The 14,245-nt window shown below is 47.0% G+C and overlaps 1 protein-coding gene across 1 annotated transcript in view; it reads left to right on the plus strand.

Moving 5' to 3' along the window:
- LOC144505669 (tyrosine-protein kinase ITK/TSK-like) overlaps positions 1–14,245 on the plus strand; it is a 73,484-nt gene that overhangs the window by 25,571 nt on the left and 33,668 nt on the right. Inside the window, exons 2-4 of the mRNA XM_078231828.1 lie at positions 2,740–2,844; positions 9,461–9,542; positions 11,739–11,867. Of these exons, the coding sequence (XP_078087954.1) occupies positions 2,740–2,844; positions 9,461–9,542; positions 11,739–11,867 (316 nt within the window). The remainder of the gene's footprint in view (positions 1–2,739; positions 2,845–9,460; positions 9,543–11,738; positions 11,868–14,245) is intronic.

A 14,245-nucleotide genomic window follows, 5' to 3' on the forward strand; every position in this document is an offset into this window, starting at 1 on the left:
GTGCTGCACTGTCAGAGGGTCAGTACTGAATGAATGCTGCACTGTCAGAGGGTCAGTACTGAGGGAGTGCTGCACTGTCAGAGGGGCAGTACTGAGGGAATGCTGCACTGTCAGAGGGTCAGTACTGAGGGAGTGCTGCACTGTCAGAGGGGCAGTACTGAAGGAGTGCTGCACTGTCAGAGGGGCAGTATTGAGGGAGTGCTGCCCTGTCAGAGTGTCAGTACTGAGGGAGTGCTGCACTGTCAGAGGGTCATTAGTGAGGGAGTGCTGCACTGTCAGAGGGTCAGTACTGAGGGAGTGCTGCCCTGTCAGAGGGGCAGTGCTGATGGAGTGCTGCACTCTCAGAGGGTCAGTACTGAGGGAATGCTGCACTGTTGGAGGGTCAGTACTGAGGGAAACACAACAGTTGGATGTACCATGTGTTTATTCAGAGGGTGTAACGACCGGTGTGGTACATTCAGATGGCACGAGAGTGGTCCCTGGTTAATATTCCTCCTTCAGCCGAACACCATGACAAAATTCACCGCTGCTTTTGGGGTCAGGCCATGTACTGATTGGCTTCTGTGTTTGCCTCCATTTCAGTGAGACTTGATAAAGTTCTTCATTGGTTGCAAAGAGCTGTGAAGTGATGTGAAGCAATGCCGAGGGGGTTATCAGTGCAAGTGCTTTCACACTGCTGTGTTGAACCACCGAGGAGATATTACTTCCTGCTGGTAGTAAACAACACTTTGCCGGACAGCACCTTCCAGTCCCTCAACGTACAATCAAGATATACCCTGAAGGGGAAAGCGGCCTACTCACCAAATAAAATGAAAAGGTCTTCCTACTCCTTAGACAGAGGTGTTATATTGGTGGTTTTGCAATCTGCTGTAACCTTTCCAGAATGTAGGGAATTTTGAAAGTTTACCACCAATGTCTCCACTATCTTTGCAGCCACTTACTTTCAGACATTAAAATTAACAATAGTGAAAAGCTAGGAAGAAGTTGAGGTCCAAAGTGATTAAAGAGACATCGTTCAGAGAGCAGTGGAATGTGGTGTCCGGTGGAGGAAAAAATAATTTAAAAGGCGCATGAAAGAAAAATCACATTGAACCAATTTATTGATACTCTTTGAAGGAGTCAGATAAAGGGGAACCGGTGGATGTAATGTACTTGAGGTATTTGATAAGTTGCCACATTAGAGGGTTATTGTGTAAAATTAAAGCTCATGGTTTAGGGGTAACATTTTTAAAATTCATTCGTGGGACATGGGCGTCGCTGGCTGGCCAGCATTTATTGTCCATCCCTAGTTGCCCTTGGAGGGCAGTTGAGAGTCAACCACATTGCTGTGGCTCTGGAGTCACATGTAGGCCAGACCAGATAAGGATGGCAGATTTCCTTCCCTAAAGGGCATTAGAGAACAAGATGGTTTTTTTTCGACAATCGACAATGGTTTCATGGTCATCAGCAGATTTTTAATTCCAGATATTTTTTATTGAATTGAAATTCCCCCATCTGCCGCAGCAGGATTCGAACCCGGGTCCCCCAGAACATTAGCTGAGTTTCTGGATTAATAACCTCATGATAATACAACTAGGCCTTCCCAAGACAGATATTTGGCATGGATTGAAGATTGACCAGCTAACAGGAAACAGAGAATTGGCATCAGTGCATCTTCTGGGAGGTTTGAGAGGCCATTTTGGAAGGAAAATCAGCCACATTGCTGTGGGTCTGGAGTCACAAGCAGGCAAGGATGAGAAGTTTCCTTCCTTCCATGACACCAGTGAATCGAGTGAGTTTTTACAACATTACCGATAATTTCATGGTTATCGCTAACTTATTTCCATTCCAATTCTCTTCCCGCACCTAGTGACGCACTAAGACAGACGTTTGCCTGTTTTCATAGCCAGTAATTCCTGGAACAGGTCGCTAGTCTGTCGCCAGGGACTTATAGCTCAAGGGGCGCTACTCCACATCAAGCGTGATTGACCAAGATTCTTTCCCACTCTTGCTGCCAGCCATTGGTGTGTTTGGAAGGACTCGAAGGTTGATATTCAACCTGTTTGGCTGAATTATGGATGCACTATCCTTGTCCATCAAGCCCTTGGGTGGGACTCGAACCCAGAGCATCTGGCTCAGAGGCAGGGACACTATCCATTGTGCCACAAGACCTCCCTAACTTCTTTCATTCCAGATTTATTTATTTAACTGACCTCAAATTCCTCATGATAGGTTTTGAACTCAGAGCATTAGTCCAGACCTCTGGATTGCTTGCCTTGCTAACATAATCAGTCTCCCATCAATGCTATTAAGAGATTGGTCAGCCAAAATCTCTTTGAATGCCAGAACAGTTCAATGTCTCCCTGTTTCCATATTCCTGGGGCCATTCTAGTAAATCTCATCTTGTCAGAAGGGGGAAAAAAAAGTTCAAAATGTTTAAATCCCAGTAAAGATCAGCAGTACCAGTGATACTGGAGTTCCATTTAAGGTATAAAAGTCCAATTTGGACAGGTTTTACTGGTATCTTTCATGGTTGTTCTCTCCAGGCCCAGGGTTCATCAGCATAGTCCAGCGGGGACCGACTTGGTGAAATCTCTCACAATGTGGCATTCCCTCAGTGTTGTACTGAAGCAGTGAACTTGACCTTGTGCTCAAATCTCTGAGTGGGGTTTGAACCCACCACCTTCTCATGGCTGGTTCCACAAACTCAGAACATTTCCTGGTTTGCAAGAGTTAAATGGTGAATTTTGTGTCTTGCAGAAGAAGTTCATCATGAAAGGATCAATCGAAATCTCCAAGATCAAATGTGTGGAGATTGTGCTGAGTGATATCAGCTTCCCTTGCAGCTATAAGTATCCATTCCAGGTAAGGCACTGCCAATCACCCTTTGAATAGGTTTACCTGCTCTTCGTTAAGGCACTTTGAATAAGTTTACCTGGGCCGCTTCACAGTTCAACTGATTTGAATTGAATTGATTTGATTTGAGTTGTCATTGTCACATGTATTAGTATACAGTGGAAAGTATTGTTTCTTGCGCGCTATACAGACAAAGCATACCGTTCATAGAGAAGGAAAGGAGAGAGGGCAGAATTTAGTGTTACAGTCATAGTCAGGGTGTGGAGAAAGATCAACTTAGTGTGAGGTAAGTCCGTTCAAAATTCTGATGACAGCAGGGAAGAAGCTGTTCTTGAGTCAGTTGGTACGTGACCTCAGACTTTTGTATCTTTTTCCCGACGGGAGAAGGTGGAAGAGAGAATGCCCAGGTGCGTGGGGTCTTTAATTATGCTGGCTGCTTTGCCGAGGCAGCGGGAAGTGTAGACAGAGTCCACAGATGGGAGGCTGATTTGCGTGATGGATTAGACTTCATTCACGACCTTTGTAGTTCTTTGTGGTCTTGGGCAGAGCAGGAAGTTCTAACTTGCCCTCCAAGAAAGTTCCTGCCACAAGCAGCTCTTCACTGAAGGGCTGATTTTAACCCCTCACATTCACCCCCCCCTCCCCCACCCCCTCCAACCACCACCATTGTCCAGCAGGAATTGCTGTGTCTGTAAGATAAGCAGCGAGAAAGAGGGGAAGTGGGTGTAGTAAAGTTTGAGGGGGAAGGGGTAAAGTTGACGAGGGAGAGGGGGATGGGGGGGCAGGAAGGTTCGGATGGCCACAAGCTGTTTTTATTTGCTTGAATTCAGGCAATGGGAAGGCCACCCATCACAGAGGGATAGAGTTCTCATTTGTAATGACAAATCACATCCCAGTGACATCATTTTAACTGCTGTCCTGATTCAGGCCCAGGTTGACCGTGACTCACCAGTGAAAGTAAATCCAATCAGTCCTACTCCTGTTTTTTTATTCATTCCTATCTGTGAGCATCACTGACAAGGACAACATTTATTGCCCATCCCTAACTGCCCCTCGAGAGGGTGGTGGTGAGCTGCCTTCTTCAACCACTGCATAGAAACACAAGAAGTCGGAGCAGGAGTAGTCCTTTCGGCCCCTCAATCCTGCTCTGTCATTCAATAAGACCATGGCTGATCTGACTGTGGCCTTAACTCCACTTTCTTGCTTCCCGGCAGACTCCAACACCCCTCCCATAACCTTTGACCCCCATAAGAGTAGATCAAAAACCTGTCCAGCCCAGGCTGAATATCGACGAGCCATCCTCCATTCCTCTCTGGTGTGCGGAATTCCCAGGATTATTGACCTCCTCATCTCTTTTGCAAATGGGAGACTCCTTATTTTTCATCAGTGTTCCCTTATTCTGGATTCCACCATGAGGGGAAACACCCTCTCATCACCCATCCTGTCAGGCCCCTCATTCTTTTAAATTCCAAAGAGTATTCCAATTTGCTCAACCTTTCCTAATAGGACAACCCCTTCATCCCAGGAAACAATCCAGTGAATCTTCTCCGAAATGCCTCCAAGTATATCCGTCCTTAAATAAGGAGACTGAAAATATTGGGCAGAACCATGTGTGTGTCTCTCATGGCCAGTACCCCACCCGCAGCTAGGTTAAGATCACCAGCGACTGGTGGTTAAAAGTTAAAGTTCATTTATTAGTCACAAGTAAGACTTACATTAACACTGCAATGAAGTTACTGCGAAATTCCCCTAGTCGCCATAGTCCGGCACCTGTTCGGGTCAATGCACCCTAACCAGCACGTCTTTCAGTATGTGGGAGGAAACCGGAGCACCCGGAGGAAACCCACGCAGACACGGGGAGAACGTGCAAGCTCCACACAGACAGTGACCCATGCCAGGAATCGAACCCAGGTCCCTGGCTCTGTGAAGCAGCAGTGCTAACCACTGTGCTACTGTGCCACCCTAAGTGTTAATCGCTGTGAGCAGGGTTCGAACCTACGCAGGGAGACCCCATTGGATTTCAAGCCCACTCGGCCATCACAGCATCGATGAAAAATAAGAGTTGATGCCCTTAAATGGGCATGAATTGTTTACTTAACAGACCCAACTGGCGGCAGGGTAGGGAGGCTGTCCATGAACCTTCCCATCATGTACTTAATCGGGATGGAGGCAGGAAGACGGTCGGTTCCGTCCCGGCCACCCGGTCACCCAATCAGATTGCACTGTCACCAAGCCTGCGGTGATGGAGGACACAAGATTCCACCCTGTATGCAGTACCCTAGCTGTGGTCCTATCAAAACCGTCTTCAGTCGTAGCAAGACTTCCCTACTTGTATACGTCAACAACAGAGGACCTAACCATCTCCCCTTGTCATCCAATGGCATTACCATCTTTGAATCCCCCACTTTCAACATCCTGGGAGTTGCCATTGACCAGAAACTGAACTGGACTCGCCAAATAAATACCGTGGCTATCAGAGCAGATCAAAGGCTGGGAATCCTGCAGCGAGTAATCCACCTCCTGACTCCCCAAAGCCTGTCCACCATCTACAAGGCACAAGTCAGGAATGTGATGGAATACTCTCCGCTTGCCTGGATGGGTGCAGCTCCAACAACACTCAAGAAGCTCAACACCATCCAGCTCAAAGCAGCCCACTCGATTGCTACCCCTTCCACAAACATTCAATCCCTCCACTACCATCGACAGTGGCAGCCGTGTGCACTATCTACAAGATGCATTGCAGGAGCTCACCAAGGTTTCTTAGGCAGCCCTTTCAAACCCACAACCACTACCATCTAGAAGGACAAGGGCAGCCGATACCTGGGGACACCACGACCTGGAGGTTCCCCTCCAAACCACTCACCATCCTGACTTGGAAACACATCGGCCCTTCCTGGAACTTCTTCCCTAACAGCACTGTGGGTATACCTACACCTCAAGGACTGCAGTGCTTCAAGAAGACAGCTCACCCACCATCTTCTAAAGGGCAACTAGGGATGAGCAATAAATGCTGGTCTAGCCAGGAATGCCCACATCCCATAAATGAATTTTAAAAATTACTTCAGCCCCCATATAATAAAGGTTGGCATTCCATTTGCCTGCCTAAATACTTGTCCCTGCATACTAATATTGTGTGATTCATGTACAAGGACATCCATGTCCCTCTGTAGTGCAGTGTTCCGCAGCCTTTCTTCAATTAAATAATATACTGTTTCTCTATTCTTCCTGCCAAAGTGGACAACAACACATTTCCCACTCAATACTCCATCGGCCAAATTTCTGCCCACTCACCTAAGCTACCTGTATCCCTTTGCAGACTCTTTGTATCCTCCTCACAACTTGTCTTCCTACCTATCTTTGTATCATCCACAAATCTGGGTACAATGTAACTGCCCCCTCAATCCTTGCCATCAATGTCGGCTGTGTGAAGTTAAGGCCCCAGCACTGATCCCTGCGGCACTTCACCATTTGCCAACCTGAAAATTACTCACGTATCCCCACTCAGTCAGTAACGTCTGTTGGAAGGGCAATTGGGAGAAACATCTTTACCCAGTGAGTGGTGAGAATGTGCAACTCGCTACCACAGGGAGTGGTTGAGGCTATTGAGGGGATGCTTGCTAAACGTGAGGGAGAAAGGAATAGAAGGACATGCTGATAGCATTCGATATAGAGGAATAGGAGACTTATCATAGAATCATAGAATCTCTACAGTATAGAAGGAGGCCATTTGGCCCATCAAGCCTGCAACAACAACTATCCCACCCTATCCCCATAACCCCACATATTTACGATGTTAATCCCCCCAAAACTAGAGCAATTTAGCATGGATAATGCACCTAACCTGCACATCTTTGGACTGTGGGAGGAAACCGGAGCACCCGGAGTAAACCCACGCAAACATGGAGAAAATGTGCAAACTTCACACAGACAGTGACCCAAGCCGAGAATTGTAACTGGGGTGATCAGTAAGTTTGCGGACGACATGAAAATGGCTGGACTTGCAGATAGTGAGGAACATTGTCAGAGGCTACAGAAGGATATAGATAGGCTGGAAATTTGGGCAAAGAAATGGCAGATGGAGTTCAATCCAGATAAATGCGAAGTAATGCATTTTGGTAGAACTAACGTAGGGGGGAGCTATACGATAAATGGCAGAACCATAAAGGGTGTAGATACGCAGAGGGTGTGCAAGTCCACAGATCCTTGAAGGTGACGTCACAGGTGGAGAAGGTGGTGAATAAGGCATATGGCATGCTTGCCTTTATAGGACGGGGCATAGAGTATAAAAGTTGGGGTCTGATGTTGCAGTTGTATAGAATGTTGGTTCGGCCGCATTTGGAATACTGCGCCCAGTTCTGGTCGCCACACTACCAGAAGGACGTGGAGGCTTTAGAGAGAGTGCAGAAGAGGTTTACCAGGATGTTGCCTGGTATGGAAGGGCTTAGTTACGAGGAGAGATTGGGTAAACTGGGGTTGTTCTCACTGGAAAGACAGAGGATGAGGGGTGACCTAATAGAGGTGTATAAAATTATGAAAGGCATAGATAGGGTGAACGGTGGGAAGCTTTTTCCCAGGTCAGTGGTGACGTTCACGAGGGATCATAGGTTCAAGGTGAAGTGGGGGAGGTTTAACACGGATATCAGAAGGATGTATTTTACACAGAGGGTGGTGGGGGCCTGGAATGCGCTGCCGGGCAAGGTGGTGGAGGCGGACACACTGGGAACGTTTAAGACTTATCTAGATAGCCACATGAACGGAGTGGGAATGGAGGGATACAAAAGAATGGTCTAGTTTGGACCAGGGAGCGGCGCGGGCTTGGAGGGCCGAAGGGCCTGTTTGTGTGCTGTATCGTTCTTTGTTCTTTGTTCTTTGTTCTTTGAATCCGGGTCCCTGGCGCTGTGAGGCAGCAGTACTAACCACTGTGCCACTTGAGCATAAATACTGGCACAGGACTAGCCGGGCTGGATGACCTGTTCGCGTGCAGTAAATGCTTTGCGATACTTTGCAAAGTAATGCATTGCATGTGCAGTACCTTGGCACTTCCTGAGGTTGTGAAAGGTTCTGCATGAATGCTAGAATTTTCTGTCTGCTCGTGTATTTTGCAAATGTGGCCACAAAATTCTCCAGCAAGGAAACCAGAAAGAAGGCCGATGTTCGTGTTTAAAAACTGCATCAGGTCTGACGATGGTTCTGCTTCCCATCTTGAGCTGGTATCGACTCGTAAAGGTTCACTAGCTCACAAAATAATTACGGATAAGGAGAGACTAATTGACCCATTGTCACTTATCCATCTGTAGATTCTAACATTGGCCCTTTGAGACAATCGATTGTTTCCTAAAGGAGTCAGAGCTTCCCCTTCCAGCACTTCACGCGGAAGCAGATCGCTCACTGCATGCGAACGATTTCTTGATATCAACTCTGAAATTGTTAGTCACTCATTCCATCCTGTGGCTGCACTGCCCAAACCCAGTTCTTTACCTGCAGCTCAACTTCAATAAACATTCAGAGATACCTTGAATAATCTGATATTTCTTTGCGAGGTCACTTTATGAGTGGCACGGTGGCACAGTGCTTAGCACTGCTGCCTCACAGGGACCTGGGTTCGATTCCCGGCTTGGGTCACTGTCTGTGCAGAGTCTGCAAGTCCTCCCCGTGTCTGCGTGGGTTTCCTCCGGGTGCTCCAGTTTCCTCCTACAGTTCAAAGATGTGTGGGTTAGGTGGATTGGCCATGCTAAATTGCCCCTTAGTGTGCAAGTTAGGGTGATTAGTGGGGTTGTGGAGATAAGGCATGGGTGGGCCTGGGTAAGGTACTTCGTCAGAGAGTCAGGGCAGATTCAATGGGCCGAATGGCCTCCTTCTGCACTGTAGGGATTCTATAAGCATGTCCTCATTATTTAACCCTTTAGATTCTGGTATCAATTTGGTGAATCAGCACAGCCCCACCTGTCAAATCTGTGGTGCCCAGAATTCAATGCGGTGTGCGATGTGGTATTTTCGCTATATACTAATACACATGACAATAATAAATCAAATCAAATCAGATGGGATCTGACCAGGGTTCTGTACAACTGAAGCAACACTTTCCTACTTTTTGTATTCCAACCCCCTCGTGTTAAAGGCCAATATTCAATGCAACTTTTTAAGTGATTTTTGTACCCATTTTCTCACTGGTTTTTAGTGATTTAAGTACATGGGTTTCAATCCTTCCCCTCCTCCACAGTTCCTTATCTCTCACTGATAACAAAATACTGCTTAATCACCTGTTTTAAATTCCATCTGCTGGTGTTCTGCTGGTTACATATTCATTGTACGGTCTCTGACCTGCCTTGGGTGGACTTCCTCTGGAGTGGAAGGGACCACATTCAGTTCATGACCGGAAGCTTTTTATCTGCAAGATTGAGATGGAGTTGGAAGTGAGGCATCAGAGGTCCGCTCTATGGTGCTGCCTACTGGCCAAAGCACACAACTTCATCGTTACCAGGCAACTGTTTACATCAGAAATTCCAATGTTAAAAGTGTGACCAAAATTGGTGACAGTAGAAAGAGGGTGTGTGTACAGGTTCGTAATAATATATCTAAACTCCATGAGTGATACAAACACCTTTCTTAATTCCCTTTCTCTCAGGTTGTTCACGAGAATTATTTTCTCTACGTGTTTTCACCGAGTAAAGAGAGTCGACAAAAATGGGTGAGCGCTCTGAAAGAAGGTGAGCAGAAAAGAAGACCCATGGAAATATCGAAAAGACGCGGGATTCGTGAGTCTAGAAACGGACTGAGCTGATCATAGAGTCATACATCCGGGGAAAGAGGCCATTTGGTTCATCGTCTCTGTACCGGCTCTTTGCAAGAACTGAACAGCTGGTCTCACTACCTGTTGTTGGAGGGAAAAGGGGGAAGTTGATTGAGGGATATGGAGAGATGGTGGGCGAGTAGGATTGAGGAATATAGTTTAAAGTTCATTTATTGGTGTCACAAGTAGGCTCACGCTAACACTGCAATGAAGTTACTATGAAAACCCCCTAGTCGCCACACTCTGGCATCTGAGGGAGAATTTAGCATGGAGAGAAGGTGCATGAGTAGGATTGAGGGATGTGGAGTGAAGGCGGGTGGGTAGGATTGAGGGATATGGAGTGAAGGTGGGTGAGTAGGATTGAGGGATGTGGGAAGAAGGTGGGTGAGTAGGATTGAGGGATATGGAGTGAAGGTGGGTGAGTAGGATTGAGGGATGTGGGAAGAAGGTGGGTGAGTAGGATTGAGGGATATGGAGTGAAGGTGGGTGAGTAGGATTGAGGGATATGGAGTGAAGGTGGGTGAGTAGAATTGAGGGATATGGAGTGAAGGTGGGTGAGTAGAATTGAGGGATATGGAGTGAAGGTGGGTGAGTAGGATTGAGGGATATGGAGTGAAGGTGGGTGAGTAGAATTGAGGGATATGGAGTGAAGGTGGGTGAGTAGGATTGAGGGATATGGAGTGAAGGTGGGTGAGTAGAATTGAGGGATATGGAGTGAAGGTGGGTGAGTAGAATTGAGGGATATGGAGTGAAGGTGGGTGAGTAGGATTGAGGGATATGGAGTGAAGGTGGGTGAGTAGAATTGAGGGATATGGAGTGAAGGTGGGTGAGTAGAATTGAGGGATATGGAGTGAAGGTGGGTGAGTAGAATTGAGGGATATGGAGTGAAGGTGGGTGAGTAGAATTGAGGGATATGGAGTGAAGGTGGGTGAGTAGGATTGAGGGATGTGGGAAGAAGGTGGGTGAGTAGGATTGAGGGATATGGAGTGAAGGTGGGTGAGTAGAATTGAGGGATATGGAGTGAAGGTGGGTGAGTAGGATTGAGGGATATGGAGTGAAGGTGGGTGAGTAGGATTGAGGGATATGGAGTGAAGGTGGATGAGTAGGATATGGAGTGAAGGTGGGTGAGTAGGATTGAGGGATATGGAGTGAAGGTGGGTGAGTAGGATTGAGGGATATGGAGTGAAGGTGGATGAGTAGGATTGAGGGATATGGAGTGAAGGTGGGTGAGTAGGATTGAGGGATATGGAGTGAAGGTGGGTGAGTAGGATTGAGGGATATGGAGTGAAGGTGGATGAGTAGGATTGCGGGATGTGGGAAGAAGGTGGGTGAGTAGGATTGAGGGATATCGAGTGAAGGTGGATGAGTAGGATATGGAGTGAAGGTGGGTGAGTAGGATTGAGGGATGTGGGAAGAAGGTGGGTGAGTAGGATTGAGGGATATGGAGTGAAGGTGGGTGAGTAGGATTGAGGGATATGGAGTGAAGGTGGGTGAGTAGGATATGGAGTGAAGGTGGGTGAGTAGGATATGGAGTGAAGGTGGGTGAGTAGGATTGAGGGATGTGGGAAGAAGGTGGGTGAGTAGGATTGAGGGATATGGAGTGATAGGTTGAGATTAATCTTGAAAATGAGGCAGGTCTAAAGGACCTTTCCTAATATTAAAAATAAGAATGAAATGAGTTCCCTGTGTTTATTCTAATAAATAACTGCAAGAATACAGAGGGGACACAATCTTAAAATTAGGACTAAGTTATTACGTGAACAATTAGGAAGCACTTTTTCACATGAAGGTCAGTGATATCACAAAATACTGTGGCTGTTGGGTGGGGTCGGGGGGAGGTGTGGGGAGAGGGGGTGTCAAAGGACATTTGGAAGACTGAGATTGATAGATTTTTGTCTGCTAATGTTACCAAGGGACATGCAGCTAAGGTCAGTGAATAGAGCTAAGGTCGGGATCAGCCATGATCTGATTGAATGGCCCTACATGCTTGAGGGGCTGAATGGCCTCCTCCTAAATGTTATCCAGTGGAGTTGCACATTGAATTCAGTACACAGAGCCAGCTGTAATTAGTGCAGTTTTAAATTTACACTTTCTCTCTTATTTTATCTTTCAGAAACTAAGAACAACAACATTCTGATCCCCAAATATCACCCGAACTTCTGGACTGAGGGCCACTGGCGCTGTTGTGCCCAGCTGGATAAGCTGGCTATGGGGTGCCTGTTATATGATCCTAACAGGGACTGTACGTTGTATTTTTACTTCTGTCGTACACCACAGAGCAATGTGTCATTAAGAGGCAGCATTTCCTGCATTTACTGCAGGTTTAGCTTGCTCCCCTCACCCCTCAATACCTCAGTGAGCACAGCTCCAGATTCGATCCTTGCTCAGTGCGGAATCCCAGCCAAGATATGGGATGCTCAACAAACCTCAGTTAAGGAGTACAGCCAGTCTCAGCTTCTAAATAGGGACCAAGAGAAGAAATTCACTTGTCGGGTAGAATATAAGTGGACTGTGTATAGAGATTAAATAGGGTGCCACGGTGACACAATGGTTAGCACTGCTGCCTCACGGTCCATGGGACCTGGGTTCAATTGCAGCCTTGGGTGACTGTGTGGAGTTTGCACGTTCTCCCTGTGTCTGCGTGGGTTTCCTCCAGGTTCTCCGGTTTCCTCCCGTAGTCCAAAGATGTGCGGGTTAGGTTAGGTTAATTGGCCATAGTAAATTGCCCCTAAGTGTCGGGGGGGTTAGCAGGGTAAATACGTGGGGGATAGGGCCTGAGTGGGATTGTTGTTGGTGCAGGCTCGATGAGCCAAATAGCCTTCTTCTGCACTGTAGGGATTCTATGATTTGGATGGGTAGAGTCTGTAATAGGATAGAGTGTACACGTTTCCTGTTACTTACATAACATGCTACCCGGGGATATTTGATTACTGGATCATGGTGAATGAAAGGGAGCTAAAATTTAAATAACCTTTTTATTCATTTATGTGGTATGGGTGTCATTGACATGACCAGCATTCATTGACCATCCCATGCCCTTGAGAAGCTGGTGGTGAGCTGCCTTCTTGAACCGTTGCAGCCCATGTGGCGTAGGTGCACCCACAGTGCTGTTAGGGGGGAAGTTTCAGGATTTTGACCCAGCAACAGTGAAGGTATGGGCGATATATTCCCAAGTCAGGTTGGTGAGTGACTTGGAGGGGAATTTCCAGGTGGTGGTGTTCTCCCGAAAGGTGAAGGTCATTGGTTTGGTAGGAAATTCTTATGTCATTGAGTGTCTTTACGACAGAGATAGATAGGTTCTTGACTAATCAGGGGTTATGGGGAAAAGGCAGGAGAATGGGGATGAGAAAAATATCAGCCATGATTGATTGGCGGATGGGCCGAGTGGCCTAATTCTGCTCCCATGTCTTATGGTCTTGTGGTCTTAAATGGGTGCATGGAGTGCATGGTAGGATGTGTGGAAGGCATGGTAGGGTGCAGTGCACATGGACTGTATTGGGTACAGAGCCAAGGGGTGAAATCTTACCAAAAAATGGCAGAGTGTTTTTTCTGGCACGAAACCAGTGTGGGCGTGTTTTTGGATCGAATCTTATGCCTCAAGGCATTGGTGAGGCCGCACCTGGAGTATTGTGCACGGTTTTGGCCCCCTTATTTGAGGAAAAATGTAGTGGATTGGAGGCAGTTCAGAGGAGGTTCACTAGGTTGATTCCAGAGATGAGGGATTTGTCGTATGAAGAGAGATTGAACAGTTTAGGCCGATACTCTCTGGAATTTAGAAGAATGACGGGAGATCAAATTGAGGTATACAAGATGATAAAAGGTATGGATAAAGTAGACATGAAGCACATGCTTCCACTGGTGGGGCATTCTAGGACAAGAGGTCATAGTCTTAGGATAAGAGGTAGCAAATTTAAAACAGAGTTGAGGAGAAACTACTTCTCCCAAAGGGTTGTGAATCTGTGGAATTCGCTCCCCCAAAGTGTGATGGATTCTGGGACAGTGAGTAAGTTTAAGGAAGAGTTAGACAGATTTTTAATTGGTAATGGGTTGAAGGGTTATGGGGAGAAGGCAGGAAAATGGGGATGAGGAGCATATCAGCTATGATCGAATGGCAGAATGGACTCAATGGGCCAAATGGCCTAATTCTGTTCCTATATCTTATGCCTCATTGGTGATACTTTTTAAAAAGTAAAAGTTTATTCATTGGTCACAAGTAAGTGTTACATTAACACTGCAATAAAGTTACTGTGAAATTCTCCTAGTCACCACACTCTGGCGCCTGTTCGGGTCAATGCGCCCTAACCAGCACATCTTTCAGACTGTGGGAGGAAACCGGAGCACCCGAAGGAAACCCACGCAGACACGGGGAGAACGTGTAGACTCCCGCACAGACAGTGACCCAAGCCGGGAATCGAACCCAGGTCCCTGGCACTGTGAGGCAGCAGTGATAACCACTGTGCCACCCGTATGCCCACACGTTTCACATTGCGGCGTGTTCCCTCTGATTCCCTTGCCCACACCAACCTAACCGCTATCGGCACTGGGGAGCTTCATATAAATGGCTCCCTAGCCCTCATTCCACAATGACTGCAGGGAATGGCAGCCAAAAAGCCAGCGCCA

Source organism: Mustelus asterias, chromosome 16, assembly GCF_964213995.1.
Source record: "Mustelus asterias chromosome 16, sMusAst1.hap1.1, whole genome shotgun sequence".
Lineage (NCBI taxonomy): Eukaryota > Metazoa > Chordata > Chondrichthyes > Carcharhiniformes > Triakidae > Mustelus > Mustelus asterias.